The 25,596-nt window shown below is 40.8% G+C and overlaps 2 protein-coding genes across 4 annotated transcripts in view; one reads left to right on the top strand and one right to left on the bottom strand.

Annotated features, from left to right (window-relative positions):
- The window catches only part of LOC136829398 (peptidyl-prolyl cis-trans isomerase NIMA-interacting 4), a 43,001-nt gene extending 21,085 nt beyond the window's left edge, over positions 1 to 21,916 (top strand). For both annotated transcript variants that reach the window (XM_067087894.1, XM_067087895.1), the window contains exon 4: positions 21,571 to 21,916. The gene's annotated coding sequence lies outside the window, so the exon portion shown is untranslated. The remainder of the gene's footprint in view (positions 1 to 21,570) is intronic.
- The window catches only part of SA (stromal antigen), a 93,333-nt gene continuing 89,212 nt past the window's right edge, over positions 21,476 to 25,596 (bottom strand). For both annotated transcript variants that reach the window (XM_067087889.1, XM_067087891.1), the window contains one exon: positions 21,476 to 21,967. Coding sequence is in view for 1 of the 2 variants with exons in the window: in XM_067087891.1 (XP_066943992.1) it covers positions 21,960 to 21,967 (8 nt within the window). In the remaining variant the exon portion in view is untranslated. The remainder of the gene's footprint in view (positions 21,968 to 25,596) is intronic.

The following is a 25,596-nucleotide window of genomic DNA, read 5'->3' as shown; positions in this document are numbered from 1 at the left end:
CTTAGAACTAGTAGTAGCTGCAGTACAGCTTCTGCTTCAGTTGAGGTTCTGGATTTGGTAGTCTTCATCGTCTTCATCGCAGCCTTCTCTTATCTTATTCTGGCAGGATTCAAAATGTGAATCACCATGACTATTCATTGTTATTTCTTGAACAATGGATACGGTCCTTTCTTACCGAGACTGTCCTTTTATTCCTCTTATTTTACTCCTGAGTATTGGCATTACTTATGCAGTAGCTCACCTAAGTTGTGATTCAGACTACAGTATAAGTGATGGGTTTATAATGAGAGGAGTAAAATATTTTTAAATAATATAAATTTTTTTTCATACAGACCAAGTATTTAAATTCTAAGTTCCCACTGCCCACCCCTGTCTTTCTTTTGGCTAATTGTTGGTCAAGTGGTCATACTGGTGTTTCACCTTTGACTGGTTTCATGAGTCTATTGGCTGAGTGATCAGTCCAGTGTTTCATCAGAAACTTGTGGGGTGCGTGCACCACTTCTCTTTCCCATGACTTGTCTTGACAACTGAATAGGCATTATCATTGACTTCTGAGGTAGCCAAGTATTGCTTTTACTGTTAGAGATGTTTGAATAATGTAATCAGTGTTTGTGCACATATGGCCATATTTCATTGCATCTGTCTTGAAACTCACCAAGAACTGGATAGAACCTCACATATTTTAGTCAACAAGGCTTTAACAACTCTGATATTAATCAGTTTTTCAAGCAAGCACTTGAAAAATGGCAAAATGTATAGGATGTAGCCCACAACCAGAGAATAGCTACCAAAAAGAAAATAAAACTATAAGTTCAGTAATGCATCAAAACTATAGGCAAGAAGAACAAGCTATGCAAAACATTATAAAAAGAAAAGTAGGACCTAATGAAGATGCCAAATTAGAACTGATTATGTATTGTAAAAATAATAAACCCCAAAACCTGATTAGAAACAACCATAAATCAAATCATGAGGACTTCAAAGAACACCGTGTGTTGTACCATTCCACTTCTTATGCCCTGATAGTGAAGCTGCTGCAACATATGGGGAAAAATCATTGTGAAACTCAGCAAGTATCTTTCATGTCACCTCCAGGAGGGTGCCATTTTTAACCACTTCACCCTCCAACATGGAGAAAGACCAAGTAGGGAAGAAATCATGAATAATACCAAAATATTACTTCAAGCTTCAGATGACTGCTACCTTTCATTCATGGAGACTCTTCTCATCTGTAAGTGTAGGCCCACCTTGAACACAAATGAAATCCTCCTCCTTCCCACCCTTAGGAATAGGATAGATTGAGAAATAGGTAGATGAAAAATTTTCTCAGCTAAGAAAACTAAAGCCTGACAATCTACCAAGAAAATAGTAACACCAATAATGAAAGCACCATCAAATATAAGAGAAAACAGAATGAAATCAGATCAGTGTACCTCAAGAGGTTACTGTCAATAGTTGGAACCCCTTAAGAGTGGAAGAAGCACCATCTGCCTTCCAAAATATTTTACAACTCAGGAATAAAAATGCAACCAAGGCTTCATTATGCACAGTGTTTATAGATACAGAGAAGATGTTATACAAGGCAATCCAAAATACACTGACTAAATAAAGTAAATTGGCTGCAACTGGTTACTATTTAAATAGTTTGCCCTATTTATTTTTAAGTAATTTTATATAAGTATGTTAATCTATTCATTGTACATCACTCATGCCTTCATTTGTTATCTTATTAAATGAACTCCATGAAGAGGAGAAACAATTAGAGAGAATATTAAAAGAACAAACAAACGCCTAGAGTATTGCTACATTATTTAGTGAAATCTGTTTTTTATTGTTATTGCAAGCCAGGCTGCATCCCTAAAAAACCAGAATGCTATAAGATTTATGGCCCCACAAGGGAAAGTAGCCTAGTAAAGAAAAGGAAATTGAAAAGTAACAAATAAGCTATGAAAGGAAAATAACAAAGAAACACAAATAAGGTAAGTAAGAAGGAATAAATAAAAAAGTAAAACAAAGAAGACAAATAAAAAATTATGTAGTGAGACTCTTGTTAGCCTGCTTAACAAAAAAGTATTTGCACCAAGTTTGAACTTCCGAAATTCCAGTAGTTCAGCTACAGGATAAGGAGGATCAGTCCATAATATGGTTACAAAGGGGAAAAAAATTTAGAAAAAACTTTATGGTAGTGAACCTTACAGAAGGAAATGTAAGAATGTGAGAACAAATTGTATATTTATTGTTGAGCAGTTAATGGTATACTGTAGTGTGAGAAGATCTGAATGCAAAGAATAATCAGAAGTATGAATGATCTTTTACAGCATGCATATTGCTAATCAGACAAGCAGTTATGAGAAATTTAATAGAACTGTTTTTTCCAACAATTTAGGTAACGATATTCAAAACATGGAAGGGTACGAAATTCTCAGGAAACCAGCTTTTTGTGCAGTTTAAGAAGAGATAGTCTAGATGTGTTTCTCAAAAGTAAATTAACAATAAAAAAATGACTGCATGAATTTCAAATAATTTGCGTGTATTAAAAAAACACTCAATGAAGAGCTCTGGGTGGGTTGAACCTGTTGTCCTAGACCAGCTAAGTCATATTGTAATACACTCCCTGAACACTTGAATTTGCCCTTAATCCCACTAGCCCGAACAACTCTCAATTACCAATCCCACTTTTGGGGAATTTTAACAGCCAGCGTTACCAATGCTGCAGGTAAAATCTTGTCACTGTAGCTACCATAACAAGCGGTTGGCAGTGCTGACACAGGTGTGCGCTGACACCCCCATTTTGTCAGTTGCTTTTTATTTGCACTGCTGGAAGGTTGTTTCCTTCTGCAGTGCTAGGTTTTAATCCTGTTGCCTGACTTCTCTTTGTATTCTGAACTTCTGGTGAAGACCTGGATTGTATTTACCAGTTTTTTCTCCTGGATATCTTCGATGTGGAACATCTGTTGGAATTGGACTCGCTGGTTCCCGGTCTTGATTGGTCATCATGGACTCTTTCACCTTCTACTACCATGCCTTCAGCTTCGACGTCATCCTCGACTGCCCCTACGACTGTGGATGCTGGAGCTCATCGCTGCTACTTCCTGCCAGAGACGGATGAGTACCTTGAGACACGATAGACATTTTGTCAGGTACGTAGGAAGGTTAAGTGTGATGTGCAGACTCATTGCGATGAATGTTCCCATTGGAAGGCACAAGAGATGGAGGATTACATTTGTCATCACAAGTCTTTGGCTAGTAAGGGCGGCAAACGTCGGTCAGATTCTTGTTGCCTCAAGTGTCTCAGGCTTCTGCTACAGATCAGTTGATGGATTTAGCGAGTTCAGAGGTAGTCAAACAGATAGAGGATAGGATTGCAAGTAGTATGGAAAATTTAATAGCTCGTCTTTTTCAACATTTCTCAGATAGGGATAGTAGTAGTATTAAGATGTCTAATCCTTCTTCCTTTTCAGCTCCCCATCCTGTTCCAGAACCAGCCCTAACGGGTGCTGAGGGTAATGGCAGAACCGCAAGCCTCCGAGTGGGTAGGGTCTGCCAGCCCCCTCGGCGCTGAGCAGGCAGTGATGGATTCCCCCCACCCCAAACCCCCTTGTAGTATTGATAAGTTAGTATACCTTAGTTTTACCAGACCTCTGATCTGATTAACAGCTCTCCTAGGGCTGGCCCGAAGGATTAGACTTATTTTACGTGGCTAAGAACCAATTGGTTACCTAGCAACAGGACCTACAGCTTATTGTGGAATCCAAACCACATTATACCGAGAAATGAATTTCTATCACCAGAAATAAATTCCTCTAATTTCTTCATTAGCCAGCCAGAGATTCAAACTTGGGCCTAGCGGATGCTAGCCGACAACTCTGTAGTATTGATAAATTTAATGCTCATAATGTTAGTCAGGATCAAGATCTAGGTGTGACAAAGGAGGATAGGTCTGGGTTAGGTAGTGAGGAGAAGGTATTAAGGGTGCAGAGTCGTTCTCCTGGACGGGGTCCGGTTTCGGGTTCGAGTGGTTTTTGTGCTCTGGCAAGAGTTTTGCCTTCATCAGTTCTTTTCAGTCTGGCTCAGTCTCAAGTGAATGTTTCAGTTCCGGTGGTGCAGAATCCTTCTGGACTAGCTCCTACCTCACTTCCGACTGTTTCTGAATGGTCTACTGTAGTTTGCCCCTTCTCTGTGTTTTCTATTCCTCCATTTAGTAAGGCGGATTCTGGTGTGTCCTTTCGGCTTCTAAAAGTAGTTTGTGAGACCTGCAATTGGATGTGGCAGAATATAAGGCGGATATGCTGGGTCTTTCTGCGGGTACAGACCTATGGTGAGAGGTTATTTTTTTGAATGGTTTCTCTAACATTAAAGGGTATGTGACACAGTAGTGTCCAGAATTCATGTCGGATATGTTTCAGGATTATCGAGGGGGTGCGGATTCAGTGTACCTTCTGTCCTTTCGTGCTAAGTTTTCTTCTGGGTTATCTGTTGCTACATCTCCTGCTCCCACATTCTCTGTTGCTCCATTTTCAGTCTCCTCTTCAGTCTTGTCTTCTTCTGCTTCGGTCTTTCCTGCGGCTTCCGCGCCTTTCGTTTTTCCTCCTTCTCTCGACTCTTGGCTTTTCCTCTTCTCAGGTAACCTTTTTTAGGTGTCTGCTATCCCTCTGTCTTCCACCTTTCCTTCCTCAGTACAGTCAGGTTATCTGTTGCTTCATCTCCTGCTCCCACATTCTCTGCTGCTGCTTTTTTTTTTTCAGTCTCCTCTTCGGCCTCTTCTTCTTCTGCTCCGGTCTTTCCTGTGGCTTCCACATCTTCCGTTTTCCCTCCTTCTTCAACTTTGGTTTTCCTCCTCTCAGGTAACTTTTTTTTTTATGCATCTGCTATTCCTCTGCCTCCCGCCTTTCCTTCCTCAGTACAGTCTTCTCGGTAGGAGGAGCTTCCGGACAGGTGAAGACGCAGTTTCGGCAGAATTTGGCCGCAAGCGTTTCATGTTCCATCCTTTCGGGTATGCGCAACCCCTTGCTTCTGCTTCTAGCGGCTGTTCCAGTAGTATCAGGTATTTCACAGGGTTTGCCTGTCACTTCCAGTTCGGGTTTGTGCTCCGCGGTCTTGGCAGGGCTTGCGGTACCTTCTTCAAGCGGTCCGCGGTTTTTCATTGCCTCTATCCTGTATGGAATATGGATATTAATTAGACAGTAGTTAATTGAGTGGATTATATTAATAAATTAATTGCAATACACTCCCTGAACACCTGAATTAGCCCTGGTCACTGACCAGCCCGAACTACATCCCCATAATTTCTTTACCCACTAAGTGGGTAATTAACTGTCAGCGTTACCAATGCTTACAGGAAAATCTTGTCAAATGAGTTACCTGAAGTACCATTGGCAACGCTGTTGCAAGTCCCAGCCGAGTGAGGCCGAGATCCCCAATTGCTTTTTGTTCGCCATGCTGCTTGGATGTTTCCTGCATCAGGCGAACTTTTTGGTCTTTAGCCCGACCCCCATATAAATATTTTTGGTTTTTTGATAACGACTTGGACCGTATTTTTGCTCTTTCTCCTGGATTGTACTATTTTGGACTTGGAAATGGATAAATTAGACAGGAAGACACCTCCATCGGGTAGCGCCACTACTTCCACTTCTGCCACAGCCGTTACGACCGAGCTTTCTACTGCTGGGGATGCTGCAGCTCATCAGTCATGCACAGCCTGCAAGGGTAGGATGAGTGCCCTCAAGCATGACAGACATTCTCTTTGCATAGCAAGTAGAAAGGTTCAGCGTAATGTCACTCTGAGATGTGACGAATATAGGTCATGGTCGGTAGAGCAAATGGAGGACTATATAAAGCATAGGAAATCTTTAGCTTCCAAGAGTAAGCGTAGGTCAGAACCAGCAGTAGAGGCACAGGTTTTTGATAAGGAAGCTGTAGAATCTGAATTATTCAGAAAATTAGAGGATAAATTATCAGCTAGCATGTCTAGCTTATTTTCTAGCTTCTTGACAAAATTAACTGAAGTGAAGGATCAGAATAGTAGTTCTAGGGAAATAGAATCTAATCATTCTCTTTCAGCTCCCCTGCCTGTTCCAAAACCAGCCCTAACGGGTGCCGGGGGTCATGGAGAACAGCAAACCTTGAAGGTAGAATCTGCCGGCCCCCCGTCGCGGAGCAGGCAGTGTTAGCAGCAGATTTCCCCCTTCCCTCTAAAAGCGTAAGTTCAAAGGTGAATTTAGAATTAGGCTTGACTCAGACAAGTAGGGATAGCGCTTTAGGAAGTAGTCAGGAGGAGAAGTTGAAGGTGCAGTCTTCTTCGGGTTCAGGTGTGATTAAGGTTTCGGCATCTTTGTTAGATCGAGTGGTGGTTTTATTTCTGGCGGCAGGCTCTCTGCTAGATCCGTGGAGGATGGTTCAGATTTGGTTGCTAGTTTATTGGGTTCAGAAATTTTGGAGAATACCCATTCTTCTTAGAAGGTTCCTTTGCCTTCAGGGGACAAACTTCTTTCGTCTTGCGGCGATGGTAATTCTGTCGATCGGGTTCTAAATATTGCAGAATATAATGCTGATTTATTGGGTCTCTCTAAGGGTTACAGGTCATTAGTTAGACATTGTTTTAATTTTGGGTTTTCTAATATCTATGATCATGTCTTAAAGAATGTTTTAATTTTGGGTTTTCTAATCATCTTATGATGATGTCAAGATTATTAAAGACAGAATCAGTCTATTTTCTTTCCTTAAAATCTGATCTTCTGTGACTTCAGAGTTTTCCCTTTCCCCCATTGCTTCCAAACCTTCTTCCATTGCTCTTTCTCACCTTTTTCAGACCACTCTTCGGGGAACTCTTCAGGTTTTTTGGTTGCTTATCCGATTTCATAGCTTTTAGCGGACTTGTCTTCTGTGCCATCTTCGGCGAATCCCGTAGTTTCTCAGGCTTCTGATCTAGTTGCTGTGGCAGTTGGCGGTGCACCTGCCCCAGTGTTCAATGTTTCAGTACTGATAGTTTCCACAGTAACTCCGTTAGCTAGGATGGCTGGTAATTTGTCTTCCTCTGTTACCATGGGTTCGGTACCTCATAACTTCCCCTTCGAAACTCCTTTGAGTTCCGGTCCAGTTGGTACGTTCTCCACCTGTCCAACATCGTCGTCAGGGGCTCTGGTGGTTACTCCGAGTGTGGCTTCTTCCGTCTTCCCTCCTTCGGTTTCTTCTTTCTCAACTTTATCTGCAGGTTTCTCTGTTCCTCCAGCTAAGGCGGGCAATGTAGGTTTGGGGTTGATTCCGGGTCATCAAGGACTTTTTCCCCTTTCTTCCTTATCCAGCAGATCTTCTGTTCCGGATTCCCATTTTCATGCAGCTCTGATGCATCCGGGTTTGCGTGGTTCGGGTGTTGCGGCCTCTTCGCTCTCAGGAGTGGGTGTTGTCTGTCCAGGTGTGGCCGGCCCAGGTGTTGTGTCATTGTCGTTGGAGGGTGCAGGGTTTGCGCAACCTATTTCGGTTGCCTCCAGCATGTTCGCTACTGATTCTTCAGGTGTGCGTCTCGCGCACCCAGGTGTATTTTGTTCCGGAGGAGCCTACACAACCAAATCAAGCAATGTTCGAGTCACTATATGTGACAAAACCAATAGTTGCTCATTCATCAAAGAATCTAGTCTGGTTTGGCCGTGTCAAGGCAGACGATAGGTTAGAGGCTTTGATAGGGTCAGTTAGGCAGGATTCAACCCAGCTTCCTATTCAGAAGGGGTTTTATAGGGTTGCGGGTAACCCTTCTGCGGGTGTCAGGTTCTTCTTAACGAATTGGTAGAGGCTCTTTTATCTCAGGTTCCGTCTTTGAATCGCCTGGTATCTGTTACTGCTAGAGAGGCTTGTATCTTAGAGGACACTTTCAAAGAATCCAGTCTGGAGGCCTTGTCCCAGGCTCTGTCTGGATGTTGTCTGGATTGATGGGGTTCCTTTAAGCAGGATGGGTATACTCCTTTGGATCCGACCTTATTTGATAACCTCATCACTTTGGTGTCGATGGGTTTGGCTTACCAGGCGAACATTTTTGCAGGCTGTACGACGTTGTTTGGGAAGAAGAAGAGGGATTTCTTTTTGATTCATCTGCCTCCCCATTGTCTGGATATCCACAAGAGGGTTCTGTTGAGGGCTCCCTTTGCGCTCAGCAACAGTCTGTTTAGGGAGGAAGATGTTTCTGCCATGGTGTACTTTGTTTCTTCAACATCGGCAGTTGAGTCGCAGCAGGCCATGATGTGAGTAGCAGCTCAGAGTGCCAGATCACCTAAGGGGTCCAGAATGACATTGCCGGCTAAGTGTCCGCATTCCAAATCTCTGGTAAGATCTCCGAAGAAGGTCCACTTTTCCTCCAAAAGTCCTGCTTCTGCCTCGGATCCAAAACCCTCTGCTTACAAGAAGGGTTTTTGGAAATAGGAGACGTTCCCTTCGCCTGCACCTGTAGGAGGTTGCCTTGCTCCTTTCTGGAACATCTGGAAGAAGTGAGGCACAGAGAGTTGGGTAGTGGAGGTGTTAAGGAAAGGGTACAGTCCCCTTTCACTCTCATCCTCCTCTACCCAGCTCACCGGTTCATCTTCCCAGTTACAGTAAACCCCCCATATTCGTGGGGGCTGTGTACCGCACCCCCCTGCAAATAGCTAAAATCCGCGAATACTTAAAACCCCTCTAAAAATACTTGGAACTGCTTATTTTGATAGTTGAAACACAAGAAAAACTCTCTAAAAATGCTTATACCTGAGTATTTTAATAGTTTTATCACAAAAAGTGCATTTAGTCATGAAATTGATATGAAAACACAGTAATTAATGAATATTTCTCAGTGAAAAATACAGGAAGGGCGAATTTTCCGGAGAATAATGGGTGATACATTCCACAGAAGGGTACAGAGTCGTGAGTCATGAATCGTGAGAACCGTTCGGGGTTTACTGTTATTCCCATCCTCCATCAGGGGGATAGCTTTGGCAGCAGAAATCCAAGCCCTTTTAGAGAAGGGAGCATTAGAGCCTGCTCCCCCTTCTCCGGGGTTTTACAGCCAGATCTTTGTGGCCCCAAAAGTGGGAGGATCTTGGAGACCCATTATAGATCTCTCGGGTCTCAACCAGTTGGTCGTCTTGACGAAGTTTCATATTGAAACTTGACAGTCGGTGCTGCGGTCAGTTCGGAGAGACGATTGGACGATTTCAGTGGTCCTCAAAGATGCATATCTCCAGGTTCCAATTCATCAGGAATCTCAGAAGTTCCTTTGTTTCTCAGGTCCAACTGGAACATTCCAGTTCAAAGTCCTCTGCTTCGGTCTGACCACAGCACCTCAGGTATTCACGAGGGTAATGTCTCCTGTTTCAGGCATAATGCATTGTCAGGGTTTCCGGATGAGGAGATATCTTGACGATTGGTTGGTTCAGGCTTCGTCAGTAGACGAGGTGCTGCAGGCAAGGGATTTCTTATTGAACCTCTGTCAAGAGTTAGGAATTCGGATCAATTTAGACAAGAGCTCACTAATGCCAGCACAAGTAAAGACATATTTGGGGATGACGATTCAGACGCGTCTTTTGAGGGCTTTCCCGACAGAGGAGTGGGTTCTGGTGATTCTAAGCCAACTGGAGGTATTCCTGTCGGACAGAGCTCAATCTTTGAGCCTGTGGAAAAGCTTGCTGGGCCGAATGTCCTCCCTCTCACTTCTAGTTCCAGGGTCTCATCTCCGGATGCTTTCTCTGCAGGTGTGTCTCAGGAATCACTGGGACTTTCGGGAAGAGAACGCGTTCATAGTCTGGGACGATTCTTGCCTGAAGGATCTTCGGTGGTGGTCGGAAGAACATCATCTGACCAGTGTAAGATTGGATTCCCCTCTTCCAGATGTTCATCTGTACACAGATGCCTCAGATCAGGGTTGGGGTGCAACCCTGGAGGAATCTCAGGCTCAGGGCCTTTGGAGGGATCTGGATCAGGAGGAGTCCATAAACTGCAGAGGGTTAAGAGCGGTAGAGGAGGCTCTAAAGCTGCTTCTCAGAGCAGGTAAGCAATAAGACAGTAGCATTGTTTTGCGACAATGTTACTGCAGTGTCATATCTCAAGAAGGAGCGGGGAAAGAGATCACAGCATTAAACGGCATAGCACAGAGAGTTCTCCGTTGGTGCGAGGACCGCAGAGTTTCTCCCATTCCCCAGTCCGTGTCAGGGAAACTCAATGTATTGGCGGACACTCTGAGTCATTCGCAGGAAATTCTTGGGGGAGAATGGACTCTAGTTCAGGAGGTGCAACTTCTGTTGAAGAGATGGCCAGCAATGATAGACCTCTTCCCACCAGGTTGAATTTTCGTCTCCCAGTCTACTTCTCCCCAGTAGCGGACCCCATGTCCTGTGGGGCAGATGCAGTGCTACACTCCTGGGACAACATGCAAGTGTATGCATTCCCTCTGTTCGGGATGCTCAAGGAAGTGCTGGCAAAGCTCAGAAACTGCGACAAGACGCAGATGACTTTGGTATGCCCCTTATGGCCCCAAAGACCTTGGTTTCCGGACCTTTTTGACTTATTGACGGAAGTCCCGTATTCCTCCCAGAGAGGAAAGATCTTCTCAGACAGCTGCATTTTCATTACTTCCATCGGAACCTCTGCATGCTGAAGCTAGCTGTGTGGAGACTGTCCAGCGAGCGGCCTGTCATTCAGAGCTCTCTAAGGCAGTGGCTCAACAACCGTCTTTCTGTCTGAGAAGTTCAACTAGAAAACTGTACCAGGCCAGGTGGGCGATGTACCATAGTTGGTGCCGGAAATAGGGGCCTAGTATTTCACGTCCGTCAGTGGTGAAGGTAGCAGACTTCCTCCTGTTCCTGAGAAAGGAAAAGAGATTATCCTATTCTAAGATTGCTGGTTATAGGTTGATGCTCAGTAGCACATTCTGATTTCATCTCCTGGAGCTTTCGACAAGCAGAATTTTACATGATCTTCTTGGGTCTTTTAAAATAGAACGTCCATTTCTTCCACTTCAGGCCCCCTCGTGGGATTTAGCGGCTGTGTTAGGTTTCTCAAGATCTGCAGCATTCGAACTTTTAGAGTCACTGTCCCTAAGGCAATTAACTAAGAAGGTATTATTTTTAGTTGCACTAGCTACAGCCAAAAGAATTGGAGAAATTTGGGCGGTGTCGAGGACGGTATCCTTTTCGGGGAAAGATATTTTTCATTCCTACCTGCCGGAATTCGTTGCGAAATCCAACTCAGAAACGAATCCTCTTCCTGGAGCGTTCAAGGTTGCGTCCTTGGAAGATTTCATAAGAGGCAACACTTCCGAAATCCTGCTATGTCCGGTTAGGATTCTGAAAGTTATTTGTCTCATACCAAAAACTGTTGCCTCGCCCGAGAACATTATTCGTTTCCCCTAATTATCCATCGCGTTCTATTTCTAAGAATGCGATTAGTTTCTTCCTACAAGAGGTTATTCAGCAAGCATCAGAGGGTCCTTCATCGCTTTCGGAGGCTTCGAGTTCCTTTTTGCGCCCAAGGGCACATAGTATTAGGGAGTGGCGACATCTTCGGCCTTCCTTAGGAATTTTTTGGTGTCAGCGATCTTGGAGGCAGCCACTTGAAAGTCGGTGTTGGTTTTCACGACTTTCTACCTCAGAGACATTCAGTTTTCTTCGGAGAAGGGTTACTCGCTGGGTCCTCTTGTGGCTGCCAACTTGATTTTATAATTATGTAGTAATGTCGGGGGGGGGGGGGGACTTTAGGTAATGAATGTAGTCTAAGGAACTTAAGGAACTTAGGATTTTGTGTTGGTCAGGATTCATGGTGAGAGTATTAAGTTTGGCGTTAGTATTGTGAAGTTAGGCAGATCCAGTGGACAGGTTCGGTTTCTTCAACCTCTTCTGCACAGACATCGGCGGCAACGGGTGGCGAAGAACTCGAAGATACTGCACACTCAACTTCTCCATACATGAGAGGCTACAATAGCCACATGGGAGGTTCATCGTACTCCTCCGTACATGAGAGGCTATGAATAGCCACATGGTAGGTTCATCGTTCTCCACTATACATGGGGGGCTCTGATTAGCCACATGGGAGATTTATCTTTGAATACCACATGGGAGGTAGCTTGACTCAGACAGTACCTAGACATGAGACTGACGTCGGGGGTACTCTTTCTACAGGCATCCTCACCTGCCGAGTGGAATAACCAGGTGAGGATACATTCATTTATACAGAGTAGGAGAATAATGAGCTACCTGCTTTCCCTTTTGGCAGGTCGGACTGGATTAGATTGATCCCACCTCCTTTAAAATTTTGTTAATCGGGCTAATTCAGGTGTTCAGGGAGTGTATTGCAATATGAAGTTTTCATTATAAAACTAATATTGTAATACCTGAACACCTGAATGATTCTCACCCTCCTCCCCACTTCAATTTGAATAGTGAATAACTCAATTGGGGATCTCGGCCTCACTCGGCTGGGACTTGCAGCAGCGTTGCCAACAGTACTTCTGGTAATTCATTTGACAAAATTTTCCTGTAAGCATTGGTAATGCTGACAGTTAATTACCCACTTAGTGGGTAAAGAAATGGGGATGTAGTTTGGGCTGGTCAGTGACCAGGGCTAATTCAGGTGTTCAGTTAAGTATTACAATATTAGTTTTATTAAGAAAACTTCATGGTACCACATCTCCAGCTGTGAATGCTAACATTCTGTGGTTACCACTTTTAAAAATCTCCATCTTTGCTGCTTATAGGACATTCCTTATGTGCCCATCAGAAGCCTTTGTCCTCTGCTAATCTGGATTGAATGCTCTTCAAGAAATCAAAATATATGTCTTATAGGTGGGTATTCTAACTTGAAAATGATTTTTTCAGTAGGAATTCAGTTGTGTAGATTGGGACACAGTTCCTACTGAGATGGTATTCAGTCTGATTTTAGAATACTTACCAGATCTAGCCAGCTTACTGTTTGTATTCTTTTTGAAACATTGTAACTATTTGTCTTTGTGCCTGATTTTGATAGGTAATCGTCTTTAGTGTAGGAGGTGATATTTAAGCATGTTACTGGTGAATAGGCAACTGATAACCAGTAATATATGTCTATGTAAACTACCAATAAAGGACAGCTTAAATTTGTGACAACTTCGCCTTGCAGGGCATCCTTGTCTGGAAGACTTCCAAGTGACATGAATTCTGCTTGATTATGTTAATATCCCAAGGTGGCCATCGTTATATTACTTTGGGAGTTTTGAATCCTGCTTGATTATGTTAATATCCCAAGGTGGCCATCGTTATATTACTTTGGGAGTTTTGCCCTCATAAAAAAAAAAAAATTTTTGAAAGTGTGTAAGTTGCCTTTTACTCCAACTGTATTGTCACTCACCCAAGTATTCATTGCTTATATAACCTCATTCAACTGGATGTACTGTCATTTATATAGCATATGGGCTCTTTTGCATGTAGTAGAATTGGGTTTTAAGTTTTATTTCTTTTCTGTTGTGGTAATGCTTGCTCAGTTCACTGAAACGACGTAAATGTCTGAAGTTTGAGTTGGTTTACATCAAAAACCAACACTCAACCCATTTCTGTTTGTATTGGTTATTGGAATATAAAATTCAGGCCAAAGGCCAAGCTCGAGGACCACACTGAAAATAATGTTGGAAAAATTGTTAGGAGAGGGTGTAAAGTAAGATGGAAATAAGAAAATATGAATGGAGGTATAGTAAAAGAAATGAAAGGGGGTTGCAGTTAGGGGCTGAAGGGATGCTGCAAAGAACCTTAAGTAATGCCTACAGTGCATCATGTGAATTGCACTAATGGCACAACTCCCTTAGGCGGTATACTGTACTGGTTTTGGATGTATTGAGTGAAGGGATTATGAATGAAGATCTAAGGGAATTGTATGATCTGGTGGTTATGGCAGATTGAAAAAGAATTGCACAGAAGGGTAAGAGTGGCAGAAATCTCTTGAATGTGGTGGTATGAAGGTAAATGTAGGTACAAGTGAGATTATGGTGTATGAGACAGAAGAGGCTCAGATTTAAGACATAGAGAATTTCAAATGCGTAGGACCTGCTTCAAGCCAGGATAAAAGTAGCTTGGGGAAAATGGAGGGATTTGGCAAATATATACTAAAAATAAAGATATGACTAGTGATGATATATATTCAGAAGCATGAGCATTAAGCAGGAACAAAAGTTTGACAAACAGAAATGAGGATGTTTAGGTGGATTTTGAGGGTCTAGCTGTATGAGAGGCTGTAAAACAAAGGAATTTGGAGAAGTGCCAGGGTGACAAAGATTACTGAGATGATGGCAGTTGAAATCAAGATGGTATGGACAAGTAGTAAGGATAAGTGAGAAGGAAGGAGGGAAGACGGCTTGGGTGGAACCTTTTAGAGGCAGAAGGTCAAGAGTGATGCAAAGGATTAGATGGGGTGATAGAGTGAAGGAGGATTAGGAGAAGGTTTAGTGGAGGAAGATACTTTCAGTAGAAACAGTTGGAGAAGACACAAGGCAACCAACCCCTTAGCATAGGGATATAGGTAGGGATGAAGATTGTCTGGGTAGGTGAAGTTCTTCAGGTGACTGTCATAGTAACCCACAATGGAAATTCGTTTGGCTCCTATATTGGGCATTTGCATCTTCGTGACCTGTAGTAAGTGTCCAAGACTCTTGCTCCATAATGAGGGTCTGTCTTTTCATGTTTTGTGTGCCATCCTCTTTTGCTCTATTACCAAGTAGGAAGATAAGTAAAGATGAAGGAATTTCATTAATATCAAGTCCTTCTTAGATTGGAGACTTGACTTTGTTATATCAAAGTTGGAATTTGCCACTTGTTTTCTGTCTTTTGACATTATGAATGTAGCATTTGTATATATGAAACGTTAATTATTTAAGATTTGGTTTGTACACTATACCAAAGGAAGAACATTATTTAGGATGAGTCTTACCTGCTGTTAAAGATGGCTTACATCTTTGCACTGGTCAGTTGTGGTCAGCATTCAAAATAGGAAAAATGTTTTGCTGATCTGGATGGAATGTCTAGTTCACTGGTTCTCCAGTGTCTTAGTTCTCGTCAGAATTCTTGCTGTCACAGTGATTGGTGCTGCTTAGCATTCAGGATGTTAGCTAATGCACTGTTTCACAATATTTTGACCTTTTTTTCTTTATTGGATAGGAATGTCTGTAATCAGAAGCAGTAAACATCAGAATATTGAGTTCTGTTGCAACAACTGTTCAAATAGGATTTATTCAGGAGAAATAGACAGGCACTTTGTTTTGTCAGTTGTAGGGGTCAGAAGTGTGACCTTAATCTCTGATGTGAGGAATGCAGGAAGTGGGATAGCCTTCTCTTTTGTTCAGGAAAAGCAGCTGGATAATTTAGAATAAGATATTAGATTTTGGTTTAAGGGTTTAACCAAATTATTTTGAGGTAAAGAAGCAGGTTTCCTCATGGGTTTGCACTTTTTATTTATTTATTTATTTTTTTTTTTGCATTCTCCCAAGAAAAAAGGTTTCATTGGCCATATCAGTAGTCCTAGTTCAGTGCTGCCTTGTGCCAGTAGGAAGCCTCCACTGCCAGGGAAATGGGTCATGTCATAGGGCAAGGTTTTTCTGTGCCCTCTGACGCCTTTCTCTCCTTCAACCTTGATGACCAGTTGTTTCCCTTGATCACCTAAGGGTTGGTTCAGTAAACGCAGGTCAATGCACTAGTATCACCTTCACCACCGTCAGGTTTAGAATTGAACCTAGTGATATAGGAGATAACTATAACTATGATTCCTGTTATTCAAGTTATTGTTAAGCCTTTTTCGAGTCCCAGTCTCACAATCTCGACCTGTTCTTTTCTTATTCTATTTCCTTCCTGCTTGTTTCCTCTTTCTTCTCATAACCTTGTCTGTGTATATTAATGTTAATAGACCTTCCTTTTCTGTCACCTCAGATGTGTCTTGTGGCAGGCACTTCCTTAGATACCAAGCTCACACAGTATTGGAGTACTTTTGAAATGGGAACTGTCAACATCAGGCAACATATCATGTAAGGCAGCAGCTGGTGAGTCAGTGATGTCAAGCTTCGCCGACTCTCTCCTCCCTCTTCCCTCTCAACCGTATCCCGCTATTACATCATCACTCTCTTTGCTTGAGAGGAGTCAAATTCTGCTCTTCAGCTCATTTGTCAGTTCTTATGGAGGCGTTTAAACCTTAAACGCCTATTGGACGTATCATACGTCGACTAAAATTGTCTGTTGGGTGCCGAGTGGACGTACCGTACGTCGACTACAAAAAATTTCAACTTTCGGTCAACTTTGACTCAACCGAAATGGTCGAAAAACGCAAATGTAAGCTAAAACTCTTACATTCTAGTAATATTCAATCATGTACCTTCATTTTGCAACAAATTGGAAGTCTCTAGCACAATATTTCGATTTGTGGTGAATTTTTGAAAAAAACTTTTTTCTTACGCACGGGCGGTAACTCATCCGAAAATTTCATAAATTCTTTCGTCATTTTGTCGTAATTTTTGCACTGCTCTATATTAGCCGTTACATAAAGTTTTATATATGAAAATGTGTGCAATTTCATGTACAATACAGCAAAATACAACCCATGGTTGTAGCTTTTATCAGTTTGGAAATATTTTCATATAAACCACGATAACTGCCAAAATTTCAACCTTCGGTCAACTTTGACTCGACAGAAATGGTAAAAACGCAATTGTAAGCTAAAACTCTTACATTCTAGTAATATTCAATCAATTACCTTCATTTTGCAACCAATTGGAAGTCTCTAGCACAATATTTCGATTTATGGTGAATTTTTAAAAACTTTTTCCTTACATCCGCCAGAAATTCTTTTGTCACGTTGTCGTAATGTTTGCACTGTTTTATATTAGTCGTTACATAAAGTTTTATATATGGAAATGTGCGCAATTTCATTTAGAATACAACAGAAAATAACTCATGGTTGTAGCTTTTATCAGTTTTGAAATATTTTCATATAAATCACGATAACTGCCAAAATTTCAACCTTCGGTCAACTTTAACTCGACCGAAATGGTAAAAACGCAATTATAAGCTAAAACTCTTACATTCTAGTAATATTCAATCATGTACCTTCATTTTGCAACAAACTGGAAGTCTCTAGTACAATATTTCGATTTATGGTGAATTTCTGAAAAAAAAAATTTTTTCCTTACGTCTGCGCGCAGTAACTTGACGAACATCTCAGAAATTCTTTCGTCATGTTGTCGTAATGTTTGTATCATTTTACATTAGTCGTTACAGAAAAATTTTATATATGAAAATGTGCGCAATTTCATGTAGAATACAACAGAAAATAGCTCATGGTTGTAGCTTTTATCAGTTTTGAAATATTTTCACATAAATCACGATAACTGCCAAAATTTCAACCTTCGGTCAACTTTAACTCGACCGAAATGGTCAAAAAATGCAATTGTAAGCTAAAACTCTTACATTCTAGTAGTATTCAATCGTTTAACTTCATTTTGCAATAAATTGGAAGTCTCTAGCACAATATTTCGATTTATGGTGAATTTAAAAAAACATTTTCCTTACGCTGCATGCTGTAACTCGCCAAACATCTCAGAAATTCTTTCATCTCGTTGTCGTAATATTTGCACCATTTTATATTAGTCGTTACATAAAGTTTTATATATGAAAATGTGCGCAATTTCATGTACAATACAACAAAAAATAACTCATGGTTGTAGCTTTTATCAGTTTTGAAATATTTCCATATAAATCACGATAAATAGAAAAAATTCGACTTTCGGTTAACTTTAACTCGACCGAAATGGTCGAAAACTGCAATTGTAAGCTAAAACACTTACAGTCTAGTAATATTCAATCAATTAGCTTCATTTTTCAACAAACGGGAAGTCTCTAGCGCAATATTTCGATTTATGGTGAATTTTTGAAAAAAACATTTTTTACGTCCCACGCGTTAATTCATGCATCATTTTGTGATAATATTTTCTCTGTGTTGCTTTGATTGTTTTAAAATTTGTTATATACCAAAATCATCGCAATTTAGTGTACAATACAACTAAAAAAATTATCTCATTAGCTTTAACCGTGTTGCTTACAGCGATTTGTATACAATTATATACACGTTTTTTTTTTTTTTTGCTGTCATATATTCCAATATTTATATATGATGATGATATTTTTTTCATTTCTGATGGTTGCATACTAAACTTCAGGCAATGAAAAAAAATGAGCCAAAAATGAACTCTTAATCTTAAAAACTATGCGTGCTGTGATTTTTGAAAAACTTTTTTTCCGCTTCGGCGCTAACTCACCGAACGCCGCTGGCATACAGGGGGACATTTTTGTAAATAGGGCTTCGGCGTTATAGGGTTAAGATGGGAGAGTTATCTTTGGTTTTTAGGCAGCTCATAGATGGGTGTTCTTCTCTCTGCCAGCATTTGGTAAAGGATTGAGATGGGAGAGACTCAGTCTTGGCTGTCTTCCAGCGCCTTGTCTCTGGTTAAGATAACAAAAAGGTTAAGGTGCACTTTGAAGAGATTTCTCATTTTATATATGTCTTCCTCCTTTTATGAGGTGTAGACCTGCCTCATATGATACAGGTTATTCCTTGTTCTGAAGACTTTTTCAGATGCAGAGTCTTCGTGTGTTTAGACCCAGTGAATAAACAAGATAAGGTTTTGCGATCTAACTGAAATGAAAAATCTAATGACATCACTTTTCTGAGTCATTGAGATGTTTTCATTTGCTGAACTCTCACTTAGTATTAATGTTTGTTCCTTACGCTAGTTTAAAGATTTTGTATTGTTGTAAGAAAAGGGAGCAACTATACTTATATTTACCTTCTAATGTCACCTTCTCAGAAGTCAAGAGGCAATTTTCAATCTGCCACATGAGCTTCTACTTAATTCTTCCATTTTTAATGTGATTAAGGAAGATGTGTGCAATCAAATAAGTAGTTGAATTTTTTAAACAGCCTTGGAAGCCAGCTGCTAGAGACTAGCTCCTGCACCTGTTTCCAGCCCTCTCAACCTTTTCTTTGAAGCCCCTTCAGTGATTGACATCTGGATACCAGAAGAATAAAGAATTCTTGCAACAGTATAAAAATGGGGTATTGCAACACTCAGATTATGATAAGAGGCTGTCTACAGGCCTTTTGGAATGTCTGGCAAGACTTACAGAACTTTGAGATTATGATAAGAGGCTGTCTACAGGCCTTTTGGAATGTCTGGCAAGACTTACAGAACTTTGGGTGGTGGAAGTAATCAAGGACAGTTATGTTATTCCTTTTCTGGCTCCTCCTCTGTCAATCATACTGATAGCCTTCCCTTCTTACCTTCATCACCAGAAGTTCCTAGTCTTGCAAGTGGAAGTTGAGTCACAGTTAGGGAGGGCATTCAAAGAGCCAGATTTGGAAGCCTCCCCTCTCTTTTACAATCACCTATTTTTTGTTCTGAAAGCATCTGGAGGTTGGAGGCCAACGTTGGACACCTCCAACCTCAAGTTCATTCGGCTGACTCCCTTTTCAATTGGATCATCCAGTACAGTTCCGTTGGTTATTCAGTCGAACAATCTTTCCTTGTCCTGATAAACAGTATTTACGAGAACATTACCTCCCATAGGAGTATGGTGCCCTCTTCTTGGGATCTGGGTTCTACCCTCTTTGGATGTCTGGCAAGTCCTATTCATCTCTTACAGAGGGATTCTGGGAGCCGCCAAGGACCTTTTGCCTCATCTGGCCCAGCATTTGGGCATTCTTTTCAACCGCCAAAAGTTATCACTAGTTCCGATGCAGCCAACTGTCTGTCTTGGGAATGAAGATACTCTCAGTTTTGTGTTGTTCCCTCAGAGAAACAAGTGTGCAATTCCTTTTCACTTCTAAGAGGACTTCAGCATTTAGAGCAGCTTGCAGCAAAGCATTGGCTTTCACTTCTAGGTTGTATGGCCTCTCTGGAAAAGTTTGTCAGCCTGGCCAGGCTCAGAATGAGACCCATTCAGTTTTACCTGATTGATTGAAACATGTGGCACAGGAAGTCTCTAACTGACTTGATTGTCAACAGACAAAATGAGCCTTTATAAACAGCCTCTTTAAAGTACTTGACTATGAAAGTCTCTTCTTGGTAGCTCTGGCAACTGCAAAAAGAGTATTTGAATTACAAGTGTTTTCACGGAACGTTGGCTTTTGCAATGGAGACCATTCAATCATTCCCACCCTTGTTGGAAGCTAAGAATGCTTATGGAAAATTCCTTCCTAGTGTGTCAAGATACCAGACTTGACCTCATGAATGGGTAATGATGATGCACTTTAATGCCCTGTACTAGCAGTTAGAATTTATGTAGGGGTGATGTTAATCATTTATTTTGATAGGCTAAGAGACTGCATACTCCTATGTCTAAGAATCCTGTGTCTTGTTTTTGTTTGATGTTTAGTTAAATTACTGTAACTCATGTACAAGCAGTAATTGCGTCATTTAGGTTTTTTAAGAATTATCTTCAGAGGATGTAGTTTTTGCAGCTCAGTGGAGGTGTAATTCCATTTTTGCAGATCATTACATGCAAGATGTAGAGACTTTGTTCAAGCATTGTAAAGCCCTAGTCAACTAGTTGCAGCAGATACAGTTCCTGAGCCAAAAGAAAGAGCACCCTTTTCTTCTCTTTCCTTACTGTTGAAAATCCCAGTTTCCAGTTTTAGGGAGTATGAAAGTACGTTGTATGCACAGAAGTATACTTTTATATGTATAAGTATTCTTTTTACCTTTGAACTGTCATTTGTTGGGCTTATCAAACCTAGGCATATGGGTCCAATAACACCCCTTCTGATGAGGCAGCTTCATCCATAAGGCTACTCCGACCTTGTTGTATGTGTGAGCCTTACTCCTGTGATTGATCCACTTGCTAGTGGTTGTAAAGTCAGGGGAGGATCCCAGATTAGGTAAGAATGTTTTGGGTTTCATATAAGTTTGCTTGGCTGAGTGGATGTTGCCTAGCTTTCCTTCTCTATGTGGGAGTCAGCTGTCTTTAGTAGTAGGTAAGATTCATTCCAAACTATATAAATTTGCTTAAAATTTATTATTTGAATACTAACCTACTGTTGAAGTACAACCTGCCCAGCCTCCCCACATCTGAGTTGTTTGTCAAGAAGAATCTTGACAAGAACTCAAACATTCAAAATTCACCTAGTGGAGAACTGGTGAACTAGACAGTCCATCCAGGTCAGCAAAGCATTCTCTTTTGAATGCCTGACGAACGCGAAGATGTAAGCCATCTTTAACAGTAGGTAAGCATCCATTAATAAGTACTATTACAAAAATTTATATATTAGCCACATGGCACTTACAGTTCTATGATTGATTTGTTGATTTTTCTGAGATAGTACATCATCCAAACCTGATTGATATTGACATTTGTAAGTAAGTTACAGCATTCAAAATTAATACAATATTAAATTTTTTTTAACATACCCTTCTATACTTACAATATTGTTGAGATGTGAAAGGAATTTTAAAACTAACTAATATTATGTAATTATTTTTATTTTCAAAATTTAAATAAAGCTTTTTTTTTTTTTTTTTTTACAAAATTTAACTATGACAGAAATTTTATTTTTCAGGTTCTTCATATTAAGGTACTGGTACATATTTCATGTATGAAAAATGCATTCCTAGATATGGAGATCTCTAAAAACTACTAACAAAAAATTTATAGAAAACAGAACTACAGCGTCACTCATCCGAAGAGAAGCAAGATAATTTTGTAACTGGTTTGAATTCACCTAATTCCTAACAATACAGTACTGTAATACTTGATATTTCAAATGCATAAGTCCCTTTAAACTTAAAATTCTCTATTTAATAAAGTAATATTCTCTACTTGATAATGTAATACACAGTGCCTCTTGTTAATTAATAAAATACTATAATTCTGGGAATTTCAAAAGAATAAAACCAAAGTAATGATGTGTATGTCTGATAATCCTTCTAGGAGACAAAATGTGCTGAGTCACCACCCTGAAAAAAAAATTTTCATTAAAAAAGGCAAAATAAAATTTTTTTTTTTTTTTTAGTATAAAAAACACAAAATTTTTTATTTTTATTTTTTCTAGGTATACATATCACATCGTTTCATATATGGAGTATCCTGTGCATGCACAGAACAGCCATGTCATACTGACTAAACAAGGGTGGTATGGAGATGGAGGAGAGGAGATCCCCATTCTCATTCAACCAACGTTACCCATTGTCTTTTCAAGTAATATTCAGGAAAAAATGAAGTGGGATATATTCAATATGAAGGGCTGGTGTATACTTTGGAAAAATGTACATTTCTTAAAAAATTTGGCATTTATTCCTATTAGGATACAAAAATTATGCCTTCCATATATGGAGACTTACAAGGGAGGTAGCACCCACAGGTATGGCTGAGCATGGTTGCAAGCGAAGCAAGAGTGTCACATTGTTGAATGCACCGAGGGCACTGGGACTGCCTTGCTGGCACCAACCCAGAGAGCAGGGTGGTGTTTCCATCTATCCCTGCTCCACATGTTATGGACTGAAATCACTTTGGACTAATCCTGAAGAACTCAGTCTCCCCCAAAAAAGCAGGAAACCAACAGTTGGCCACTGCCTTTGTCATGGAAAGGAGTGAAAACAGTGAGGAAGATGTTTGCAAGATCCACTGAAGACAAAGGCACTTCCTGATCCTTACAGGGTGTTAACCTTCTCCAAACATCAAACAGTAGCTGCAAGTATGGAACAAGCCCAGAAAGCACCTCTGGAGCATGCCCAAAGGTCAACTCCTTATACAAGACCAAGGGTGGGAACAAAGTCATAGTTGCCTCCCTAAGATATTTCTCTCATGATGAATGAAGAAATCTAGAAAAACAGGACTGTTCAGTCCCATCCAATCCTTGGAGGCCATGCTGCTCCTCCCTCAACCAAAGGAGACTCCACATTCCAAACTCCATACAACACAAGGCCTCCCATTGGAGAAGGTATGAGCTGTAGTGGAGTTACTGTCAGACCCGATTCCCACTTAAACACTCTACCCTCTTGTGAGGTGCTTGGTAAAACCAAGAAAGGAGAAGAACAAGCCTTACTCCTCAAATTCCCTTATCCACCAAATGGCTACCCACTCTCTCAAGAGGTGGAAGAGCTCAAAGAACTCACCCTGGAGAGGAGTTGCTCAGACCACACAAGCTCCTGAGAGGGTGAAAGTTTTGAGCACAGAAACAATGCAGAAGGCAAACCTTCTATGGTACCCACACAAAACTGATCTACAGACTGGGTGTGTACAACTCGCAAATGGGCTGTGTGAACCCCACGCTGACTGGGTCACACAAGCCTCTCTTTGTGCAACCCTCAGGAGTTGCAGTAAGAGTACCTCTGCTCACCTGTCTGCGTGATATCCAACCATGGATGGATTGCAAGAGCAATACCTCATTGCCAGTGGTAAAACCTGATCCGCTGACCAGGTACACAACTGAAGTATGGGCACTGCAAACCCCCTGTCAGTGCAACTCAGAACAGCCTTGGCTCGATGTCAGACCAAGAGCCCACTGAGAGACGAGTTTGGAGCAGACTCTGAGTCTAAGCAGGCTAGCACCATGGTGCCTACCCTACCTGGGAACAGCTGATCACCACTGGTGACTGTTAACCTCCATCCTCTCCAAGGAAACGGAGTGCGAAAGAAGCCTATCAAGACTAATAACACAAGGAGTAAACTTTCCCAATCTTGATGCCCACCTGTACAGAGAAAGAAAGCAGGTTCAAGATAAAAAGGTCAACAACAACAGAAGATGAATGCAGAGAAGAGGAGCACCAATGGCTCACCTACCCTACCTTCTGCTGGGCTGGTCTATTCCGGGACCGTAGACTGAATCACAACCATTGAAGGGAGCTCACCAGGAAGGACTAGGGCAACTGAAAAAAAAACTTTTTTCAATGCAGTAGTCCATAAAGCCAAGACCAATTTAATCATAAGTGATTACCCCAGGGAACTGTGTGCCTCACAAACACCTAAAAACTTAATATTATTAGCACATAAGTCAGAGAATGACACACCTGCTGACGGACCCTTCATTAGGATCTGTTACATTCCACATGAAAGTTATTACAAGGTCGACTTCAACTTGAGACATAGTTGGTCTTTTCTGCTCTTCACCAAGACAAGAACCAACAAAAATCACAAAAACTGTGGGAAAAAACATAACACTAGCACTTTCTGGCACAAAAAAAAAGTCACATATGAAAGCACTTAGAATTGATAAATCACGATATTCATGCTAAGGAAACAGCAAACACACGTAAAAATACTGTGCGCAAGAAATATCTGAAATATATCTAAACCAGAAGGACAATGAGTAACTTCAGCTGGTTGAGAACAGGCATCCCCTCTCCCCATCTCCACCTGGTTTAAACCCTTGCTTAGTCAGTACAAGGCCTGTCCAGTGCATGTGTGGAAAGATACTCCAGCTAGGAAAGGTGTAGTATTCGTATCCCCATAGGAACAAAATGCCAATAGAACATATCTATAACAAACCTATGTTACTCTGAGATGATGTGTTTGCCTGATAACAACAAAAATGTTTAATAAAAATTAGCATTTGCAATCGGATCTTCCCATATTACACCACCCACTGTATACTAGTTATGCAGTTTATTCTAAATGGTGTCTGTCTTTGCAGTTTGACACCAGAGTTTTCTAGTTTTATTACATTTGTGAAAAAATTATGTAATCTTCTTGGGCATATAACTGTTATCAATTTAACCAGACCATGGAGATAGACTTCATTCACACACAGTTGTCCCAGAGGATGTCTTAAATCATAAAACTCAACATTTTACCTAATGTACTGAGTTCTTTAATACTGTGACTGGGTAAATTTGAAATTATATAAAGATTCTGGCAAAATCTGATTCCCCAAATTTATTTATTACTGTTGGTTGAAGTTTAACAGTCACATAAAATGTTTTAATACTCAAGCACTGACCTGCATTCTCTGCACACATGGACTGAGTAAGGTACGCTACTCATCCAATCTGAGATTCATTATTCCACAGTTAATAACAGGAATGGTTGCTTTTGATCTGGTCATGGTAGTTGCAGCTTTGCTTGCTATACAGTACAGTATTGGCATCTTGATTTCCCTTTATGCTCCAATGGACAGGGATACAGCATATTTCAATATTACAGTAGGTTCATATGCTGAATTCGTGGAATAAAAACTTAATCTGTTGCACAAAATATTTTGGGAAATGGTTTTGATGGTCGCTACAGTATTTACAGGTATAGTTGCTGAAAATTACATTTCTTTGATACCATATTTTAGATAATTTTAATGGCTAAATTTATAACTTCAAGACCTGCTTTGAAAACAGACACTGCCTGGTGAGAAGAATTGATTTTTTTTTTATTTGGCGATATGGTAGTAAATCCAACACCTGATGGAGGTTTGGGAACATCACCATAAACTCCACAGTGTGGCCCTTTATACTGAATCATTTAATTAGTTCAAACTGGGTGCTAATACTTTCTTCATAAGGCAGCTCACATGTTTCACTTTATATTTTATTTGTAATACCTTATTTGTTTTTTGTTAAATGATCCACTTACAGTATTTATATATACAGGTGTATTT

This window comes from Macrobrachium rosenbergii, chromosome 44, assembly GCF_040412425.1.
Source record: "Macrobrachium rosenbergii isolate ZJJX-2024 chromosome 44, ASM4041242v1, whole genome shotgun sequence".
In the NCBI taxonomy this organism is placed as follows: domain Eukaryota; kingdom Metazoa; phylum Arthropoda; class Malacostraca; order Decapoda; family Palaemonidae; genus Macrobrachium; species Macrobrachium rosenbergii.
This window is presented reverse-complemented; position numbering and strand designations above follow the sequence as displayed.